We start from the raw sequence: 23392 nt of genomic DNA on the forward strand, positions 1-23392 counted from the left end.
TTGGAAAGAGGTTACTAGAGTGACTTATTGATGCTTTGTAATAATTATGTTGATTTACACACACACACAAATTTTAAATCAAAGTTCGCAGGGCGGTCCACAATATAAAAATACAAAATGAAAACACACAGTTTAATCTCACCAAAAGATAGGCAGATGCTCCCACATCAGATCTCTGCCAGCAAACCACAATTTTAAGCCATTGTTTGTTGATGACTTATGTATGTTGGATTGTTTTAACTATGGCTTGGTGTTATGTGCAAACCTAGCACCCTTTCTTAACCATGGCTGCATACTCTTTACCATCTTAAAATCCAGCTAGGTTCTTCTTTCCCCCCAATTTGGATTAAAGCTGGTTGCGGGGGGAATGTATCAAAATGCAATATTTCATTAAAAACAACAGGGTAGACACAGGAAAGATATGGATTGTGGCTAACATTGTGTGTAGACTGCTTCCCAAAATAGCAGTGGGAGTGTAGTGGATGCCGAGGGAACAGCAATGTACACAGCCCATGTTTGTTTTGGCTATCCCACCCCTGATGCTCATTAAGCACCAAACAAAAGAAGATGAAAAACTAAACTGGAGAAACAAGCTATGGTTTGTTTGACTGTTGGACAATTAATGGTTTGTGGCTTGCCATTACAGGCAAACCAGCCAGTCTCTGGTTCAGACTGCTATAAGCCCTTTGCACACAGATACCTAGATCCCATTAATAATAATAATAATAATAATAATAATAATAATAATAATAAAACACAAGAGAGGTTCTTTCAGAGCTGCTCTGAGGTTTATTGTTTGTTATTACTCTGCTTGTTAAGCTTGTACTCTTACCATCAGAACCAATGATCATGGAGCCTACAGAGACAAATTTCAGGTGAGAAACATTGTTTGAACCAGAGTATACCTGATTTTATTTATTTATCTATCACATTTATATGCCACCATTTTTCTCCAGATACATGGTTCTCCCCTTCCTCATTTAATCCCCAAAACCACCCTGTGAGGTAGGTTAGGCTGTGGGGCAATGACTGGCCTAAGGTCAGCTAGTGGGCTTCATGACTGTGGGGGGGGGGGGGATTCAAACCTCGGTTGTCCACATGCTAGTCTGACATTTTAACCACTACAACACACTAGGGAAGATATAAATTTAAAAAATGTCCAGTAGCACCTTAGAGACCAACTAAGTTTGTTACTGGCCAATTTTTTTATTTTTTTCTACTGCGTCAGACCAACACGGCTACCTACCTGAATAGGGAAGATATGTGAGTGGATTTCCTGACACAATCTTCCATAAAGCTGTGGTGAGTGTCACTGAATTGGCTTGAAGTAGCAGTTTTGGGGGTAAACCGGGGGGGGGGGAGAGCCAATAATCTGGCATTTTCACAGTCAAAATTGCTCCCTATCCAAGCTTCTTGCAGTCTTGCCTTGAGCAGTGATGAGTAGAAATATTGTGCCTGTCCCCCCGCCTCCAGAAAGGCGATTAGCAGCCTTGGGAGGGGGCCATTTACAGCCCAAGAATACCGTATTTTTCTGCGTATAAGACGCCCCCTATTTTGGGGGACTCCAAATTAAGAAAACACCTCTCAGCACTACCCGTGTATAAGACGAGCCCCAATTTTAAACCTTTTTTTAAAAAAAAAAATCTAGACTTATACATGGAAAAATACGGTACTTCCCATGAAGCTGAATGCGGAAAGTGACAAATAGCATGTGGGATAGCACGAAACATTTATGTTCATGTAACCAGGAAAAAAAAATGTTTCACAATAAGGAAGCGGGTGGGTGGGGAGTGTTTTTTTTCTGGTTTCCTTCTCAAAGTTACCACTCATTAATTTAGAAAGTGGCCTTCAAGAGCTCTATGGTGTTAGCACTGGTAATCTGCATTATCTAGATTTCTGTGGATTTGTTGTTGGAATATCTATCTACAGAAGCGGCGGCCAATTCCAGGAGCAGAGTTTTTGATCCAAAGCCTTCTCACAGGATAGGCAAATACCTTGAGGTACTTAGTTTGCTTTGCATGAGCATGGTTATTGAATCAATAAATGCCCATTTGCTTTGGCTGTTGATCAGGTGGTTTCACTCTCTCTGTTGACATTTTTTAGGCAGAGGATGAAAGGGATTATGTGGCCCACACCTTTTTAAAAGAGAGGGGTTTTTTACTGGGGAAATGGTGCAGAGAAGAGGATTAAACATTCCCAATTCCCCCCACCCCTTGAGGTTTTAATTTGCAATTGTAACAGGGGAAAAAATACTAATAATATATGATTGGAAAAAGCAATCAATTGCCACACGACCTTGACACAATATTTCCTCAATCCAGTTTTAAGCATATGCATTTATATAGGGAGTCCAAATTTCCCAATAGGTGCCTGGATTAAATTGATGATTACAAACCATATGCTCGAACGTGGAAAGAGCAGTGAGATCTTCTAACCACTGGGTGATAGATGGTGGGATTTGTCTTTCCAGCTCTGCACTATAAGCCTCTTAGAACTCATCACAGAACCCACTTCTGTTGCCCATCTGTTTAGTCGAACACTGCCTGCTTCTGTCTCACTGCTCTGACCCAATCTTCCCCTCTCCTGCAGGCTGCTGCTACGTTTAAGCTTTAAAAACAATGTTTGGACATTTGATTGTGTCTTTCCAGAATTGCACAAGGTTCAGGCCTTCTCTGAGAGAGCAACAATCAAATTATTTCAGCCCATTTTGTCAGCAAGTCTGCTACATCAAATGCATAAAGTGGATGGAAGAGCTGCGTTCTCTTGCGGGGGAGGGGAACTGCATCATTTTTGGCTCTTTGCCTGTCAGCAGATGTGGAAGATACAGGGACCCTGTACCTCCAGCTAGCTGGCATCTCTCTTACCAGATCAGTCTCCATCACAGTACCGGTAATAGGTTTTTAAAAAAGAAATCTGAGTGAATGTCTCCTTCAGTTATGACATGCATGTTATGTATTTTTTATTTATATCTATATAAACACACACACACACACACACACACAGAGAGAGAGAGAGAGAGAGAGAGAGTATGCACGTGCAACACTTAATTCCACAGCCCATACATAAACTGCAGAATTACCTCCCTGCCAAGTTGCATCAAGTGGTATAAAAATGATAGAAAATAATTACAGTGGTACCTCAGGTTAAGTACTTAATTCGTTCCGGAGGTCCGTACTTAACCTGAAACTGTTCTTAACCTGAAGCACTACTTTAGCTAATGGGGCCTCCTGCTGCTGCCGTGCCGCCGGAGCACAATTTTTGTTCTCATCCTGAAGCAAAGTTCTTAACCTGAAGCACTATTTCTGGGTTAGCGGAGTCTGTAACCTGAAGCGTCTGTAACCTGAAGCGTCTGTAACCTGAGGTACCACTGTATCAACAATATGCAGAGAAGATCAGCAAAATTTAAAACAAATATTTAATTACAAAATCAGGATAGACTTGTTAAAATGAAGAAAGTTTTGGCAAACATCTATAGCAAGGGTGCTGTTATGGGGGGGGAATAGGGGGGTTGGCTTTTGCTGCCCAACTCCCCAGGGGACTGAGTCCCGTAAATCCACGATCAGAGATGAATGGATGGAGGCAAGATCCATAGAAAGCAAGGCAGATCTTTATTTTTCTGTTGCAACAGAGTTCCCTCCCCTCCTTACAAGAGGTAGGAGAGACCCAGAACAATGGTGCACAAGCCCCTATAAAGACTTTTGAAATTGCCCACCCTGTAATCCAAGACCACCCCCCAAAACATCATACATACATCACAGAAGGAGGCAGACTCCAGCAGAATTCTGAGAGTGTTGCTTCTCTCCTGTCTGCCAGGATCCTTGATAATGCCTTACTTGGCTGCATTTTCTGGGTAGCCTGGCCATTCCTTTGAGATGGTAAATACCATATTTTTCCGTCTATAACACGCCCACAAGTATACGACACCCCCTATTTTGGAGGACTCAAAATTAAGAAAATGGGGGGGGTGATTGCCCAGAGTATGGTACTTTAGTTCTTGAATCTCTTACACATATTGATGGTTTACTCAGCTTAACAGATACTTGCCAGACTGTATTTGCAGGGAGGTGTAAGCCCCTACAGTCCAAAGACATTTGGAAAGCTTTTCCCATTTCCTTCTTCCCTGCAGAGAAATATTTGAGGTCAATTTGGAGAGAGTCAAAATGGCTTCAGGATTGCTCTCCTGTACTGTTTCAGACATGTGGTTTATACACTCACGTATGTGTTTGCTTTTACATTTATGAACATTTGTTCTATATTTGAGACCTTAGAATTCTTATAACAGTGCCTAATGTTAATCATGAGGCAGAGCATTTGGTCCATCTAGATGTCTATGTTCATAGAATCATACAGTAGAGTTGGAAGGGACCAGGAGGATCATCTAGTCCAGGGGTTGTCAACCTGGTCCCTACCACCCACTAGTGGGAGTTTCAGGATTCTAGGTGAATGGTAGGGAGTTCTATGGCACAAGCTGAATCCTCCTTCCATCGAGCACTGGTGGGGAGTAAGGAAATTTTACCATCAAGAAAGATGTATTAGTGGGCAGTAGGTATAAAAAGGTTGACTACCCCTGATCTTTCTGCTAACCAAGCAGTTTGAAAGCATGTCAAAGGGCAAGTAGATAAATAGGTACCGCTCCGGCAGGAAGGTAAACGGTGTTTCCGTACGCTGCTCTGGTTTGCCAGAAGCGGCTTTGTCACACTGGCCACATGACCCGGAAGCTGTCTGCGGACAAACGCCGGCTCCCTCAGCCACTAAAGCGAGATGAGCGCCACAACCCCAGAGTCGTCCGTGACTGGACCTAATGGTCAGGGGTCCCTTTACCTTTTACCCCTGATCTAGTCCTACCTCCTATGCAGCTGGGGATCGAACCTGCAACCTTGGCATCATCAGCACCATGCTCTACCAACTGAGTTATATTGTTTGTCAGTGCCTCTTCGGACTTTCAGACGAGAATCTTTCCCTGCCACCCACTCCTGTTCCTTGCACCAGTGGCGTAGCGTGGGGGGTGCAGGGGGGGCCGGCCGCACCGGGCGCAACATCTGGGGGTTAGGGTTAGGGGGCGCAAATCCACAGGTTAGGGGGCGCAAATTACTTGCCTTGCCCCGGGTGCTGACAACCCACGCTACGCCACTGCCTTGCACTGTTGGGAGCTCGCCACTTCCTCCTGCTCCTCCACTGCTGCATACGCCCCCCACCCTCTGCCCCCACCCCCTGCTGCAGCCACATGCACCCGGAGCGGCTGTGGCGAGGAGGCACAGTATTCTTTGCAGAGAAGCCACCATGTGATTTAAAAGTGTGGTGCATATACTGCCCAGATCAGCAGAAAGCCGGCTACCTAAGGCAGGTTTAGAATTGCCTGTCAAACATTCCTAGCTTTGCTTTCTCTTTCACTCTTTCTTATCTCTTTCCCAAGAAAAGCGCCTTTGCTGAACTGAAACAACAGTTTCCATAAATGGTCACAGCAGTGTTGGTTTTATTGAAAAAAATAAGTTAAAAATACAAAATATAAACATTTAGAAAAAAATAAATACTTATAAATTAAATATTTTAAGATAATTGGTAAATCCATAAATTACAGTAGGGGAGGTGTTGTGGTCTGGATGCCAGGATGCCAGCATTCTCTGACAGCGGATTGGGGATCTAGGCTGGGTGTGGTGGAGATTTGGAAGCCTTGGAAAAGGAAGTGTCTTTAGCTGCCCGAGTCCTCAGCAGCGAGAATTCCCTTGTGACCCGGCACAGGAAACTGTTGAGGGAGCGCAAGATGACATACACTTCCTGGCGATTCCTCCACCAACTCCGGTGCTGAAGAATTCGAAGGGGCTTGAGTGTTGGCTCAGGCTCGTTTTCAATCGGCAGGCCCCAAAGCAAAATCTACAGGGAGAATCAAGGAAAGGTGTTAAAACAGCACAAAAGATAAAGGACGCCTTTGCCCCACCGAGCTGTGTCCCAAAGGGCAGGAAGACCTACCTGATAACTCACGTGATGGTCCAGGTCTCGGAGGGAAAGACTGATGTCTTCAAAGTTAGATAGGAATTTAGAGTCTTCTTTGGTGGCCTCGTGGTCCCTCAGCTGTTGTGCCAAACCCTGATAAAATGGCAGCATCTTGGACATGTAGGTCAGGTGCTTGGCATCCTGGGAAAATGGCAGGATTAGGAATCAAACCAGTCAAGAGCACCCAGGTGCCCTGCCTCTTCCCTCCCTGCCTTTGAGATGTGGAAAGGAACCCTGGCGAAAGCAGGCAGCTATGGAGTGACCCAAAGCTCTGCCAAAACTTCCCATCCAAAATACTAATCATTGATTAAGGCCCAAACTACATGTTAATCTGGGAAATTGATAATGGATAGCCTACTTCAAAACAAATAACAAATTGCAGCCTACAGAAAGAGGCGTCTAATTAATCTGGTCAAGGAGATAACTTAGGGTAAGGGTGTTTAACCTTCTTCCTAACACCAGTTCCCCAATCTATATTGCCCCCACTCAAGTTGATCAACAACAACAACAACAACAACATTATTTATACCCTGCCCATCTGACTGAGTTGTCCAGCCACTCTGGGTGGCATCCATCATAATATAAAAACACAACTAAACATCAAGCAATAAAAACTTCTTGATACAGCGCTGCCTTCAGATTGTCTTCAGAAAGCCATATAGTTGTTTATTTGTTTGCCCTCTGATGGGAAGGTGTTCCACAGGGTGGGTGCCACTACCGAGAAGGCCCTCTGCCTGGTTCCCTGTAACCTTACTTTCCAAGATTCTGTGGGGGAAGCCACGACCGCGAATCTGCCTCCAGGTGACCTCACCTTCAGAGGCAAGGTCAGTGGGTCCTGGAGGGAGAGGGCCTTTTCACTGGTGACACCTCAGTGACGGAATTCCCTCTCCTTATCAGCTCACCAACATTTCATATCTTTTAGGCACCAGGTAGCAAAACATTTTGTTTGCTTTATCAGGCTTTTGGTGGCATTGAGTAGTTCACAAGGGCTTTTACTACCTCTTGTAGAGACTGACAATGTTGTTAAACACAATTTATGTTGTTACTTGCTTTCTATCATCATTTTAAGCCATACTCTGAGGGCATGAAAAGCGGGATAGGAATTTTTCAAATAAATAATTATTCTTACTGGAAGAGAAAGCCACGTGCGGAGATCAAGGCTGACTGAGGGAAGCTGCCCTGAGCTTCGTACAGAAGTGGGCTGCACTCCAGACAGACGTTCAGAGAGCTGGAAAGAAAGAAAGAAAACACCAAGACTCTAGGTGGGGTTGCCAACTTTTCAACCAGCTGCTGCGAATGTGCCTTAAGAAATATACCTTACTTGAGATGGGGGAAGAGACAGAAGCAAGTTATTCAAATTTATTTATTATGTTATTTCCACTTTTCCTCCAAATTTGCTGAGAGTTGTAAAAAATTACTCCATTATAATGTTAGCAGGAACTACCAAAAATAAATTTAACTATTGCTCATAAAGTTACTAATTTTATACTGCACCTTCATAGATAACAGATTGATTATTGTTTGATCCCATCAGCAATAACTAAGGACACAGAATTTTCCAGGTTTTCAGTTTTCCACTACTATTCATGTGTCAGAACCTTCAGATATCCCCATCAACCATTGCATGATTAATTGGATAAACAGCGAAAGGGGAAACAACTAATGAACTAAGAAGCTGTTAGCTTTCCCTTCCAGAAACCAGCCAGTTCCTATCCCAAGGCCCATCACACTGTGTGCGCAGAGGAGTTAGAAAGACGAGTAGACTTACGTAGCGACGTGAAATATTCTGTATTTTGCAGAGAAGTTGCCGGGAGTGTCTTAAGCTAATGCCAAATTCTTTCTGCAGAGTCAGCCGCCACTGTGGGATGAGACTGGAGCCATTCTCTCCCTGAAGCCCAGCCGTGGTGGCAGCAATGAAAAGGTCAACATTGAGGACCGCTTGGAGAAGGAGTGTTGCACCTAGACAGTTGTGGGGAGAAGGGAAAGGTGGTGCCATTACATGGGAAAGGCAGCAAATTTGTTGAGCTGGATACCTGTGGATCTTGGGACAAGAATTCAGAGCTAGGGTTGTGGTGGGATAAGCCTCAGTTTGTCCATAGGGAGCAATGGGTGGTGGTACCATCAGGGTACAACTTTGAGGCAGATATCTGTGCGAATGTTCATGGATGCAGGAGAGGATATATTGTCTGATTATATCCTTATCCAACTTGTGCTAACAAGTTCCCAATTTCTGCAGAGTAAAACATTCCCCTTTATCTTAAGTTTGCAACGGCAGCGTTTGCTCAGGCTCGCTAAAGCCTCTATAATAACTACTCTGGTAATTTCCCCTTATTCCCTCTTAAAATAGAAGACACGACACAGTCCTTTACAAAAGTATAAAAAGAGTTTACTTACATTCTGTTCACAATCAGATCCCAGAAGGCAGACTTAAGCTTAGTGAAGTAATATACATTTGGAGTCTATCTCTTAAGAAGATAGTCCCTTTGTCCTCTCTTGGCTGTGAGCCAAGAGGACATCTTGCACTCAGGAGATGTTGTTCCTTTGATGCATGTGGTGAAAGAGAGAGAGATGGCTGCCCTGTCCTGTGGTTTTGTCATTACCTGCACAGGTGAGGCCACACCCACCTCTAGTCATATGTGGAGGAAGTCTGTCCCAGCCCAGAGGGAAACAGGAAGTTTACCTGCTGGCTGGACAAACATCCCTCCCCATGTCTAAACATGTACACTCTAGGAATGTTGTACTTGACTGCTCTTGTGTTTCATATCCCACAATATCTAGAGCCACTTTGGCAAAATGAGCAGGAAAGTCTACAAATGCAGTGCAGCTTACCATGTTTTGAATACACAGCAGTACCATCGAAAGAGTCCTGCCCCACTCAACCATTCAACCCAGAGTCAAAAATTACCCAACAGTACCACTGATTAAAACAACACCATTTTGGCTCCTACGATTCCTGTCACAGGACCTTAGCAGACACACACGCTCCCAAATTTGGTTTGCAGGCCTGTCACACAGCGTGACCTCACCATGTGGAGAGGGGAAACCCATGTGAGGGGAATTTCGCTGGCCACTTTGAGGTTTTTTCAGTAGATTTGGAGGTTATGTTTACCAGTAAGGGAAAGCATGGAATGGCGAGCCATTGATCCCTCAGACCTAAACAACCTCAGAGATTTGATTTCAAGACAAAATAGAACAGCGTCTCAGGCTCCTTTAGAGTACAGGTGGGGAACCTTTGGCCAACGGTCAGAGATGATGGAGTTGTAGTCCAGCAAGGTCTGAGGGGCCACAGGATTCCCAAGCCTGGACTACAGTGTATTGAATCCATCAACAAAGGTGTCTAGAAGTGGTCCAGGGCATGTTGGTACTTAAAGTAGGAAATCCAAATGCCTGGGGTGGCCAGTAATGCATTGCCAAAAATAAAGGGGTGAAAGGTGACACCAATTTGCTTAACATTTGCATATGGTAATTTATATGTATAGTTACAGAACTGGACTTAGGCTGGACACTCCTCAAATATGGAATACCTTCAAACAGAGGACTGTATGACAGCCCTTCAAAATAGAGGACTGCGAAGTAGGACACACATGGCTATCCTACAAATGGCCCTCCCCTCATCCCTCAGAGCAGTGGTTCCCAAACTTTTTTGAGGAGCCCTCCTTACTTCCATAAACTCCTCCCCACTGCCCCCTACCCTATAAAAAGCATTATTCAGAATAGTGCTTTGCTTTCATAACACAATAAACTTCAAAACAGTAACAAACAATTACACTTTTAATAAAAATTCAGTTAGAACTATTTAATGTAATTAATTCAACAAAACTGTAATTAATTCAACAAAACTGATGAGCTTGATCCAGTGATACCAGCTTTTCAAAGCTTCACGGTCAGTTAACGGTAATGGTAAAGGACCCCTGGATGGCTAAATCCAGTCAAAGGCAACAATGGGGTTGTGGCGCTTATCTTGCTTTCAGGCTGAGGGAGCCTGCATTTGTCCTAAGACAGCTTTCAGGGTCATGTGGCCAACATGACCAAACCGCTTTTGGTGCAATGGGACACTGTGATGGGAGCTAGAGCGCATGAAAACGCCATTTACCTTCCTGCCACAATGGTACCTATTTATCTGCTTGCACTTGTATGCTTTTGAACGGCTAGGTTGGCAAGAGCTGGGACAGAGCAATGGGAGCTCACCCCGTTCCACAGATTCGACCCAAAAGGATCAGTGGTTTAGACCACAGCACCACCTGCTCCCCTCACACCTCCAGCACCCCCCTGCTGTCTCCTTGTCTCTTAGCACCCCAGGTAATACTATCCACTTTAGGAACCTCTGTTCCAGAGTAAAATATAAGCCGTTTGTTTTGTTATGACTGCTTATGCCCCCTTCCCTCTCTGCCATGAAATTTGAGAATTGATATTCATGAATGCCTCTTGAGCAGTTTCACACCCAAGGGGGAGCCAAACTCAAATTTCCTTAACACGGCCACACACTAGCCATTTAAAGCACATTAGTGCTGCTTTAAGAGTCATGGCTTCCCCCAAGAATCTTGAGAACTGTAATTTACCCTTCACAGAGCTATAGTGTCCAGAATCCTTAACAAACTACAGTTCCCCAAGATTCTTTGGAGAATACATGATAGTCGAAGTGGTACGAAACTGCTTTAAAGGCATGGTGCGGCTGTGACCCACATCCAAGTTACATAGCCATTTGCCTTCAGGCTCCAAGGCAAAGGGTCTCAAAGTGGAGGCTTCTCCGTTAGTAGTACTATAAAACCTGCCACCTGAGCTGCTTTGCCTCACCCTAGCTAATGCTAGAGCCGGCCCTGGCAAGCCTCTTCCTGCCATTGACACAGCCAGCCTTCGTGTCTCATCCCTTGCCTGCACTACACAGTGCCCCAATAAATCTCACCCTGGACTATCTTCAGGACCGAAGCAAGGAAAAGCTAGAAATATAAAGAAATATCACAAATAATTTCTCATTTCTTACCACACAGACGCATCTTGAGAATCTCTGATTAGTGGGGTATCTGCCTGTCTGTCCAAGAAGGCAATGTTTGATCCTACAGCCCATCTTGGGGGCCTTTTTATGTCCACTGGCTTTCATTTTCATTTGGACCTGTAATGTCCAAGATTACAAAGGGTGCTCTTTTCAAAGAGGCGAAACAATCTGATTTCTGGAACTGCGTCTTTCACCTCTATGGTAGCTTCTCTCTGCTGTAGTTTCGGGGGGAGGGAGTAGCAAGGGATTGGAGCGGCCAGGGTGCTTGCTCAGCTTCCTCTTTTCTTGTGTGTGGGGGGGAAAGAAACCGCTTGAAAAGAGGATTTCTTCAGCTGACCATGTGACACAGGATGCCCTCTCATCTTGGGGAACCCTCTCATTCAGCCTGGGGCTTTTTCAACGCCACCAACGTACTCAATTTCTGGTCTCTGTTGATGTTTCTCACCCTCCTCGCAGCAAAATCCAAGCAGAGAACACTATTAAAAATTGCCTCATCATAAAATACACCGCAGTATTTGGAATAAGGGAATAGAAAGTCATCCCCAAATGCTAGCTCTGCATGTTACATTGAATACGCTGCCCCTCATTGGCAAACCCTTGCCCATCTCTGTTTGACAAAGGTCTGCCTTAGTATTGCACATTTCACTGTTGTCAGGGAGTTTACTATACAGGTGACTCTCCGCTTATGTGGGGGTTATGGTTCCAGGGATAGCACCTGGACAACTGACAACCATTTTGCGTGAGACAATAAGGTGACAACATCCCCCCTATCATTGGCCTCCTGCTCCTGTTCAATAACCAAGCAGCCACCTCCTTCTCCTTGGTCTTCCAGGAACAAGAGTGAGGCAGGGCACAGGAGTGGCTTCAAGATGGCTGCTTGACAGCGAGGTCAGCCATTGGTACATGTACCCAGTGCTGTCTACTCTGACTAATAAGAGTTCTGCTCAATCAGACCAAAGGCCTAACTTATTTTCCCACAGTGGCTAATCAGATCACTAGCAAGACGTGTGTGCAATAGCCCTCCGTCAGTTGCTTTTCGGAGGCATGGTATTGATAATGGAGGTAATTACTATTATTGTTGCTATTTTGACACTAGGGCTGGGCGATATATCGATATATTGAACAAAACCGCTTTGAAGTCTATATTGGTTTCATAATTTTTGACCTGGCAATATATTGCAAATCATGATATGTGCTAAAGCTGGGCCATATATCATCCAAAACCAGTTTGAAGTCCATGTTGTGATATCGGTTTCATAATTTTTTGACCTGGCAATACATTACGAATCATGGTGTGCCCATGTGCTATGCAAAAATCCCAATGCGGGGAAAACCATAAAGCCAACCAATGTCTCTACATAGCTCCATACTTATTTCAGAAATCATTATATATCAGTATATTGAGATGTTTAGTTGGTGATATATCACAATGTTAAAAACCAGATATCGCCCAGCCCTGTCACCCTAAGGTTCCAGAGCAGGTCGCAACCAATTGAAATACGATACAGTGGTACCTCAGGTTAAGAACCTAATTCGTTCTGGAGGTCCGTCCTTAACCTGAAACTGTTCTTAACCTGAAGTACCACTTTAGCTAATGGGGCCTCCCAATGCCACTGCTGCTGCGCAATTTCTGTTCTCATCCTGAGGTAAAGTTATTAACCTGAGGTATTACTTCTGGGTTAGTGGAGTCTGTAACCTGAAGCGTCTGTAACCTGAGGTACCACTGTATTAAAATCAGTTAAAGACAAATTACAATCACAATGATAGGGCTGCACAAGGCCAGCCTGCCACGAGGCACAGTGAGGAGGCTGCTTTGGGTGGCACAACCCCATGAGGTGGTATCATGCGACCAAGGTAAGAGAGGCTCAGGTGGGGTGGGTGGGCTTCAGTGGCGAAACAGGACAGGCTGCCCCTGAGGGTGGGTGCTAAAAGTATTCATATCAAGGGTCTAATAGCAAAAGACTAGTGGTAATGGATAGCCTTGTCCTCCATGAATTTGTCTAATCCTTTTATTAAGTTATCCTCTACATGGGGCTACCTTTGAAGGTGACCCAGAAACTACTACTAATCCAGAATGCGGCAGCCAGACTGGTGAGTGGGAGCTGCCACCGAAACCACATAACACAGATCTTGAAAGACCTACATTGGCTCCCAGTACGTTTCTGAGCACAGTTCAAAGTGTTGGTGCTGACGTTTAAAGCCCTAAATGGCCTCGGCCCAGTATACCTGAAGGAGCGTCTCCACCCCCATTGTTCAGCCCAGACACTGAGGTCCAGCGCCCCTTTGCTGGAGAAGTCCCAAAGTTCTGCAAATGCATTTACATAAAAGAGTGTTGCAAATGTTGCAAATGCAGAAATCCAAACATTTGCTCACAGACCAAGACTTGGTGTACAAACATGGGTGTTCTGGCCACAACGGAAAGAAGTATGTTCGTTCCATGAGAAAAGCAGGGCCAGGAAGTTGACTTATAGGAACTCTGAAGAATCAAAGCACGTCTTCCCTTGTATGCAAATTCTATTCTCGTTCAGTGTCTCTCTCTCACCATCAGCGTCTAGTTTAGGTGGTTGTGGAGAGAGTATTCAGAAGGTTAGCCACTGAGAGCATTTGGCCAACTTCTCTAGCAAAATGAAGGCAACTGTACTAGGATTACTTTTACGGCAGCAAGTGGTTGTAGTCCTGTCTTGGCTCCATTAACTTGCTCCTGTCCAAACATCCAAATTCACCACATGGTCCATTTCTGAGCTACTCACTACGTGTGTCTTATTTAAAAATAATAATAAATCTCTGCCATATATCTCACATATTTTGCACACATCTCAAGAGGTTCTGTCATTCAGGCTGCAACCCCAGGCACACTTTGGCCATGTACACACTCCAGTTTACTCTGCATCCAGTGCACTCCCATCACTGGTATGTGAAGCCGTGTACACACAACGTTAGCCACTACCCACACATATATTGTCGTTTGTTGAAAAATGCTGCATTTGGATATGTTCAAACGACCTTTGATCTGGTTTGAAAATGTAAGCCATGGGAAGACAACTATAGCCCCTCTTTGCCCACTAATGTGGACAGATAGCAGGTGACTTAGAAACAAATTCAACCATACTCATGTGTACAACAGCATGCATATGTGATTCAAAACACAGCAAAATCCAACGACCTTGCTGCATTTTAAGCCAGGAATGTGAACACAGCCCTGGTTGGCAGTAAGCCTAGAGATGGATGGATCAGTCTGTTCCCAGTCTATGTTTGTTCTCTCCTGACTCTGCAATAATCTGAAAATCTGATTCAATATTAATCACCAAAATCACATTTAAATATATATAAATGTGTCTTTAAATACATATTTTGTGGCCATGTGCACATTTCTAAAAAGAAAAAGAAAAAGTTTATCCTATAAGCATTTTTAATACATATTGGTACTTTTTTGAAATGTGCAGTAAAACACAAATTTTAAAGGCTAACTATATTTCAATCTACATATGAGTCTGGTAAGTGTGGATCAGGCAAATTTCACATCAAATTAACAGCAACTAGAGGTGCCAGGTTGCCCCCAAGATTGGGGAGGCTCCCAGTGTGCCTTGCACACATATGACATCACACACGCAGCACACGACAACACAAACATCCCCTGATGCCGTGTAGGCTGGTGCAGCCTTCTGAGACGTCATGCAAATATTGAAGGGGCCTAAGACACCTCGGCCTCCTAGAGTTGGCATGCCTGACAGCAACTGAATTCCACAAGAGGAAGTTGTTCGTGAATAAGCATGCAGAGTATTGGATTTGTGTTTCTCAAAAGTATTCTGTTACATTGTGAAGACAAGTGGTGCAGCAACAAAACTTCTAGCTCATTTGCAAGGTCTGGTATGGTTCCAAATTGGATGGCGGACTGCATGTTGAGATTCCTACCCCCAGAGGCCAGGTTACGGTATTCATCTCTGCAAGCGGATTAAATGTCTCAAGCAATTGCAACCATAGTACCACCAACTAAACCACTTGTAGCAGCTGGCTGAGAACCAGTCTCCATGTGACAATAAATGTGCCACTTGAATTTACATTTGTATTTTACAGCTGCTACCAGGGGTAGAGTGGGATAGTTTTTAATCAGGGTGGGCAAGTTTATGCCATGGGTAGGCAAACTAAGGCCAGGGGGCCGGATCCGGCCCAATCACCTTCTAAATCTGGCCCACAGACGGTCTGGGAATCAGCGTGATTTTACATGAGTAGTATGTGTCCTTTTATTTAAAATGCATCTCTGGGTTATTTGTGGGGCATAGGAATTCGTTCTTTTCTTTTTTCAAAATATAGTCCGCCCCCGACCCACAAGGTCTGAGGGACAGTGGACCAGCCCCCTGCTGAAAAAGTTTGCTGACCCCTGGTTTATGCATTTTCATTCCCACTGCAGTCCCAACAATATTTGCCCCCTTGAAGCTGCTGTTTGCGCCAGAAGTGAGGCTTCCGTTATTGCCAGTGGGAGCTTCTCTCAGTGTAAGGCAAATTGCCGCTGAGGAGTGGCAACTTGAGAACGGGCCTTTTCTGTGGTGGCTTCCAGTTTGTGGAATGCTCTCCACAGGGAGGCTTGCCTGCAGCCTTCATTACATATATTTAAGCACCAGGTTAAAACTTTTCTCTATAACCAGGCCTTTGGCTAATTAAGCAATATACTGGTATGCCCGTTTAAATGTGTTTGTGGGAGCATGGGGTTTTTTTGTATTCTGTGTTACCATTTTGTATTTTTATGTTGTAAACAGCTCTGTGATCTTCAGATGAAGGGAGGTACACAAATTCACTAAATAATAATAATTTTTTTTCATGGTTTTAGCCTATGGCCTGGAGATGGCTGCTGTTAACAAATAACCCTTTTTTACATGATAAGCGCAGAGGAGGTTGATTTGCTGTAATCATCTCTTGTAGGTGTATAATGATTATTTTTATAACTTGTGGCTAGAGTTTTTGGTTTTGAAGCAGCAAAAAACCAGTTCCTGTTCTCTGCTGAGTCACAGTGTAAGAGTCACTGATAAATACCTAGCTAGTCACGTTTTCTTGAAAACAGGCACAGTTTCTTTATGACTATTTGTGTTACATTTGGAGCCCCACTCTTCCTCAAAAGAGAAACACGCATGCCCCACATTCCCTTCTATCCTGGGAGATGGATTGGGATGAGAGGCTGGCATGATGTAATCTCATGAGCTTTGTGAATGAGCAGACTTTTTTTTTAAAAAAAAGATATTTATTGAGGTTTTACAAAAACATAGGTTTACAAAATAGAAAAAAATCATATAGAAAGAAAAAGATACAAAAACGAGAGCATACATAAAAAAGAAGAAAGAAGAATAAAAATACGAAATACAAAAAACAAATAGATAAAAAAAATTAAAAACAAATCCGTTTTTTGTAACTTTAAACTCATTAGCTTGTTTCCTTGGCCTCCTCACACCTCCCCTTTTTGTATTCCCATTTAAATAATCAAATCAGCAAATCCTTACCCTCTTTCGTTTATCTTAACTCTGTATCTTAACATATTATATTTTCATCCATTATCAATTCATTTTTGCATATTCTTATTAACTTTGTTGCTAATGCCACTTATTTTCAATCCAACATCATTTTAACATTCATTAATTTTACAGTGTTTCTGCAGATAGTCTTTAAATTTCTTCCAGTCTTCTTCCACCAACTCTTCTCCCAGGTCTCGGATTCTGCCAGTCATTTCCGCCAATTCCATATAATCCATCACCTTCATCTGCCACTCTTCCAGGGTGGGTAACTCTTGTGTCTTCCAATACTTTGCAATAAGTATTCTTGCTGCTGTTGTTGCATACATAAAGAAAGTTCTGTCCTTCTTTGACACCAATTGGCTGACTATGCCCAGGAGAAAGGCCTCTGGTTTCTTCAGGAAGGTATATTTAAATACCTTTTTCATTTCATTATAGATCATCTCCCAGAAAGCCTTAATCTTTGGGCACGTCCACCAAAGGTGAAAGAATGTACCTTCATTTTCTCTACATTTCCAACATTTATTATCGGGCAAATGATATATTTTTGCAAGCTTGACTGGTGTCATGTACCACCTGTAAATCATTTTCATAATATTCTCTCTTAAGGCATTACATGCCGTAAATTTCATACCGGTGGTCCACAACTGTTCCCAGTCAGCAAACATAATGTTGTGACCAATATCTTGTGCCCATTTGATCATAGCAGATTTAACCGTTTCATTCTGCGTATTCCATTTTAACAGCAAGTTATACATTCTTGAAAGTATCTTAGTTTTGGGATCTAACAGTTCTGTTTCCAATTTTGATTTTTCCACCTGGAAGCCAATTTTTTTATCCAAATTATAGGCCTCTCTTATTTGATAATAATGAAGCCAGTCTCGCACTTTATCTTTTAATTTCTCAAAACTCTGCAATTTCAATTTGTCTCCTTCTTGTTCCAATATTTCCCAATATTTCGGCCATTTGGCCTCCATATTGAGTTTTTTCTGAGCCTTCGCTTCCATTGGTGACAACCACCTTGGGGTTTTATTTTCCAGTAAATCTTTGTATCTTATCCAGACATTGAACAATGCTTTCCTGACAATATGGTTTTTAAATGCTTTATGTGCTTTAACCTTGTCGTACCACAAATATGCATGCCCTCCAAAAACGTTGTTAAAACCTTCTAGGTCCAAAATGTCTGTGTTCTCAAGAAGCAGCCAGTCTTTCAGCCAGCAGAATGCTGCTGACTCATAGTAAAGTTTAAGGTCTGGCAGGGCAAATCCACCTCTTTCCTTTGCGTCAGTTAATATTTTAAATTTTATTCTAGGCTTCTTGCCCTGCCAGACAAATCTGGAAATGTCTCTCTGCCACTTCTTGAAACAGTCCATCTTGTCCAAAATTTGCAATGATTGAAACAGAAATAACATTTTTGGCAATACATTCATCTTTATAGCTGCAATTTGACATCTTTATAGCTGCAATTCGACCCAACAGGGAAAGCTTAAAATTTGACCATATTTCCAAATCTTTTTTTCACTTCTATCCAGCATTTCTCATAGTTATCTTTAAATAAATTTAAATTCTTAGCAGTCATATTAACCCCCAAATGTTTTACTTTCTTGACTAATGTTAAACCTGTCTCCTTCTGAAACCTCTCTTTCTCAATCGGTGTTAAGTTTTTCTCAAGAACTTTAGTTTTTGACTTGTTCAGCTTAAATCCTGCCACATGACCAAATTCTTGAATCAATTCTAATACTCTTTTCGTACTAGATTCTGGCTCCTGTAACGTCAAAACTAGGTCATCTGCAAAAGCTTTCAATTTATATTGTTTGGCTCCGACCTGAATACCTTTAATCAGACGGTCCTTTCTAATCATATTCAGCAAAACCTCCAGAACCGAAATAAAAAGCAATGGGGAAATTGGGCAGCCTTGTCGTGTCCCTTTCTCTATCTTAAATTCCTCTGTTATCACATTATTGACTATTAACTTAGCCTTTTGTTCTGAGTAAATTGCACTTATACCATTTTCAAACCCTTGGCCCACCCCCATTCCCTGAAGATTTTTCTTCATAAAATTCAAAGAAATATTATCAAAAGCTTTTTCCGCATCTATAAAAATTAAAACTGCTTTGGTATTGATGTTCACTTGCAGCTTCTCCAGAATGTTAATTATAGGACTTCCGGGTCAGCGCCATCGGCAATAGTGGATTTCCTCTGACTCAGAGGAACCTGCTCCCCAAAAATCGAGTCTTGCCGCCGCGGCGAAGGCGGAGACCCTTTAAAAATCCCAGGCGGAAGAAGCCTGGGAACGTGGGATTCGGCTGACACCAGGAGCGCCCCCCCTACCCACAGGGAAACCCCTTTTCGGGGCTTCCGAAGTGACGCGGGGTGAGTGGCGCGGTGTTTCGAATCGACTGCTATTTTCGCGGAGTGAAGCCGCATAGCCGTTGCCGGAGAGCGCTGACTTTTTTCTGTGGACATTTGGATTTCAAACAACAACCCGTGAGTAGTACGGAAATTGGATTCTTAAAATATTTCTAAATTTGGCACCGATCGGGGAAGGTCCAAACAGGAAGTCCGCCTCCCCTTTCTGTAAATAATCTAAAGCAAAGAACCTCCAACTAAGGTCGTGCAGAATTTTTTTTTCCTGTAAAAGACTTTAATTCTACTGATTGAGACTATAAGAAATTTTATTTGGAAGCAGGGGAGCCTGCAGGAGAAGAACTAAATTTGGGAATTGATGTGCCGCCACCCCCGGACCCGGGAGTGGTCCGTGAGAGCCCGTTGATGAGGAATTGAACAATTTGACAGCTGTCAAGCTAGCTGTCAAGATATAATAAGAGGACTTTGTTTCTATTGTCTACATTTGCTACAAGCTTATGTTTAAAAAGAAGGAAGGACTGTTACAATCTAACGTATGGGACTTTTGGGTCTGTGCTGAGAGGAGTAAAAAGAAACTTAAATCCCCCTAGAGGGAGCTTTGGGACATTGCATTAAGAACCAGCTGAGAAACTGTTTTTTTGACCTTGATACGCTTAAGAATGGCAGTCGGAAAGGAAATTCAGTCTGAACTGACTAGGACATTTTTTCTCTTGGGAAAGTTGCAAGGTCAAATGGGTGTTTTGACTACAAATGTTACAACTTTGAACACAAGAGTGAGTACCAGTAATGAACTTGATAAGAACTCGGCACAGGAATTTTATTTAACTGAACAAACAGGGAAATCTGAGAAGGAGAATAATGTTGTCTTTGAAGAGAATAAAGGGGGAGCCGTAACCCTGCAGATGCGAAAGGCGAGCTGCAATTTGAGGCCTGACATGATGGTAACAAGGAGAAATAAATTTTTGAAGATGGAAGCCTGGCCTGAATTGGAAAGTGAAAGATGGAGAGATCTCCTTATGTGGAGATCAGATGACCCTTGGATTACAAATCTGATCCAGGTGGAAGTTGGAGCTATGGGGACATTTGGATTTGAAAGAAGAATGAAACAAGATTTGGAATATCCTATAGGCCTTACCTTTAAGTACGGAGGTTTGGCTGGAAGGAATGTGGATGCTGTTGGGTTGGAGCCTCCCCGAGATTTGGTTTTCAATATTAAAGACTATCAAAAAGACTGGCAGAGGAGTCATGAGAGAGATTTAAGAGCCTCGGATTTAAGATCTCCGGGTTGATGGTTTTTTGAGATTGATGGATTTATGCTGGGGACTGAAACCAGGAAGGGGGTATGGGTGGAATGAAAATTGGGAACTCAAAGTGTATATAATATAAGTTGTTTTTTTGTTTTATTTTTATAAGAGTTGGGAAATTCGTGGAAGGGGTTTTTTTTTCCCCACCTTAGGCAAATGTCTTAAGAATAAGTATTGATATTTAGGTTTGGATGAGAGTAAAGATCGGATAAAGTAAAAGTAAAAGTGGCTTTTAAAAAATATTATAAAATTAAGGATTTTGTTGATAAGATGTTTGAAAAAGAAATTTATGTGGTATTGGTAAAAAGACATAAAGGATTATTTTAAAACAAATTATTAAGATAAAAATTAGGTTAAGGATTTGCTGAAACAACAATTTAAATTAGAATACAAAAATGGGAGGTGTGAGGAGGTCAAGGAAATAAGTAAAGGAAGAAAGTTATGTAAAGGTTTGATTTGTTTTTTCCCCCCTTTTTTTAATGTTTGTATTTCTTTCTGTCTTTTTTAAATTTCTTTTTTTTTCTTTTTTCTTATTGTAACTTTTAAAATCTTCAATAAATATTATTTAAAAAAAACAAAACAGAATGTTAATTATATTCCTCGTATTGTCAGACATATGACTACCTGGGAGAAAGCCGGCTTGATATTTATGTATCTCTTCAACTAATACCTTTTTTAATCTATTAGCCAAGATATCAGCAAAAATTTTGTAATCCACATTAAGCAGGGATATGGGGCGGTAGTTCTTGAGTTGTGTCTTTTCAGACTCAGTTTTCGGTATAAGTGTAATGTAAGCTTCCTTCCACGACTCTGGCGCCTTTTTTCCCTCCAAAATTTCATTACAGACCTCCTTTAGTGGCCGAATTATCCAGTCTTTCAGAGATCTATAGTATTTGGAGGTAAGACCATCTGGCCCTGGAGATTTACCCAACTGCATGTTCTGGATGGCACCTTCAACCTCCTGTTCTGTAATTTTGTGATTCAACATTATCTTATTTTCTTGAGAGATTTTTTGTAATCCATTTGTTCTTAAAAATTGGTCTAAATCAGTCTCTTTCTGTGGCCCTTGTGTATATAATTGTTTGAAATATCTCTGGAAGCACTTTCTAATCTCCAATGGATTCTGTATGTTCTTTCCTTCCACATCCAAATTTGTAATGGTGTTTAATTTTTCTCTTTTTTTCATCTGCCAGGCTAGCAGTTTCCCGCATTTATTAGCCGATTCAAATGTCTTTTGTCTCATCTGCTTAATTTTCCATTCTACTTCCTGATTTATAATTTTCATATATTGTACTTGATATAGCTTTATTTCTCTCAGAATCTCTTGCGACTTTGGTTTCGCTCTTAATTTCTTCTCTCCTTCTTTTATTTTTTCCAAGATTTTATCTTTTTTCTCATTTTGAATTCTCTTCTTTATTGCGTTCTGTTGAAGCAGAAACCCTCTCATGACCGCTTTGCTTGCGTCCCAGATTACTCTTTTTTCAACCGTGGTATTCAAATTTATCTCAAAGTAATCTCTCAAGATTTTTTGGGCCTTCTTGGTAACCTCTTGATCTCTAAATAAGGTGTCTGAATGAGCAGACATTTGAACCCGGGTCTCCTTGGGCTGTGCCCATGACTCTAGCCACTAGACTGGAACCAACTAAATCAACTTAACCAGGTAACTTTAGTTCCCACTGAAAGCAATAGGACTAAAACTAAGTCATGACTAACCTACTCCATTGATTTCAGTGGGGCCTAAGTTCAATTAAGTTCCATTTTCCATCCTCCTGGCATGCACTCTTTACAAAGACCTGAGGAACGAGATTATCACCCCTCTCTTATTGTCCATTCTGGGTCACCCAACCACTGCCAGTGTGGTGTAGTGGTTAAGAGCAGTAGTCTTGTAATCTGGGGAACCGGGTTCGCGTCTCCGCTCCTCCACATGCAGCTGCTGGGTGACCTTGGGCCAGTCACACTTCTTTGAAGTCTCTCAGCCCCACTCACCTCACAGAGTGTTGTGGGGGAGGAAGGGAAAGGAGAATGTTAGCCGCTTTGAGACTCCTTAAAGGGAGTGAAAGGCGGGATATCAAATCCAAACTCTTCTTCTTCTGCCACAGTGTCTTTTCTCCTGGCAGATCAAGAGGAGCAGATGACTGAAAAGGTTGCAAGGTTTCTAGCTGGGGCAATCAGAATAAGGTCTACTATTTGATTGCTGATTCATGACCTTAAACTGTGTTTTATATAATTGACTTTATTTTGTTCTGTGTACATCCCAATGTTCTTTTGTTGCTATGGCCAATGGCTGACGCAAATAGAGTTTCATTCATTCAACTGGATCCAGCCCAGTGAATTTAGAGTGGATAGTGACCCTTGAGATCATCCATAGTTCAAACAGCTGCTCCGTGTAGAATCCCCAATGCAGGATGGGACTATGGCACTGCTGACCACAGGCCACCCAGCCCAGTGATCAGCATCATCTGCCCCTTAGTTTTCAATGGCTTATCTGAACAGAAAGGTTTTTGGCCTGCTGGCAGAAGGATAGCAAAGAGAGAACGAATTTTTAAAAATGTTTAAAATAACTTTTTCTTTAAAAAAAACCCCCAAAGCCTTTATTTAAGGTGCCAAAATCCCAATGGAGCAGAAAAGACTATGTATGAGACCACAGCTGCATGAATATTATTGGACCAGAGATGGAAAGAGGACAGTCCTGACCAGAGAAGAATGGCGGATCAAGTTGATGGATTATGCTGAAATGGCAAAAATGACCGGAAGAATCAGAAATCAGGAAGACCAAAACTTCAATAGGGAATGGGGGAAATTTATAATTTACCTTAAAAACCATTGTAAACAGTTTAAATTGTTGATAGGATTTGAATAACAGTTGTAGTTTAATGGTGAATTTTGGATATAATGGAGATGTAAAAGATTTGGATTATTATGCAAGATGCAGGAGGAAATGATTAATAACAGGACCTACAAAGGGGAGGAGGGAAGTCCAGGAGATCCTTTGGAATCTTGTTTTTATGTTGTATGTTGTATGTTTGTGATGCTAAAATCTTAATTTGAAAAGCCAAATAAATAATTGTTTATTTTTTTAAAAAAAGGATAACAAAGAGGGAGCCAATCTAACCTTTATTGTGAGGGAGTTTCACAATACTGGAGCAGAAAAGGCTCTCTTGTGTCACCACTAAGTTTGCTTCTGAGGGTTCTGTTTATGAGGATTAGGGCATAAACTTTTGTAGACTCATGACCACTTC

The 23392-nt window shown here is 42.3% G+C and overlaps 1 protein-coding gene and 1 long non-coding RNA gene across 3 annotated transcripts; one reads left to right on the forward strand and one right to left on the reverse strand.

The window, feature by feature from the left end:
• Positions 1–5476: 5476 nt before the first annotated feature.
• Positions 5477–11226, reverse strand: IL27 (interleukin 27). Of its 2 annotated transcripts, none has more exons than XM_083580415.1 (5): positions 10973–11226; positions 7760–7950; positions 7121–7219; positions 5980–6132; positions 5477–5871 (listed from the first exon to the last, which is right to left on the reverse strand). In XM_083580415.1, exons 1-5 carry the CDS (start codon positions 10983–10985, stop codon positions 5641–5643), a joined length of 687 nt encoding a protein of 228 aa, XP_083436541.1. In that variant the 5' UTR covers positions 10986–11226; the 3' UTR covers positions 5477–5640. The 2 variants fall into 2 exon arrangements, with proteins under 2 accessions (XP_083436541.1, XP_083436540.1); XM_083580414.1 differs by having other exon boundaries at positions 5968–6132; positions 10973–11205.
• A 100-nt stretch (positions 11227–11326) lies between these two features.
• LOC310746567 lies at positions 11327–23169 on the forward strand. Its single transcript, XR_014540750.1, has 3 exons — positions 11327–12046; positions 15810–15897; positions 22742–23169. It is a non-coding gene; the product is annotated as an uncharacterized lncRNA (long non-coding RNA).
• The last annotated feature ends 223 nt before the right edge of the window (positions 23170–23392 follow it).

This window comes from Podarcis filfolensis (assembly GCF_964270895.1).
Source record: "Podarcis filfolensis genome assembly, chromosome: 13".
In the NCBI taxonomy this organism is placed as follows: Eukaryota; Metazoa; Chordata; class Lepidosauria; order Squamata; family Lacertidae; genus Podarcis; species Podarcis filfolensis.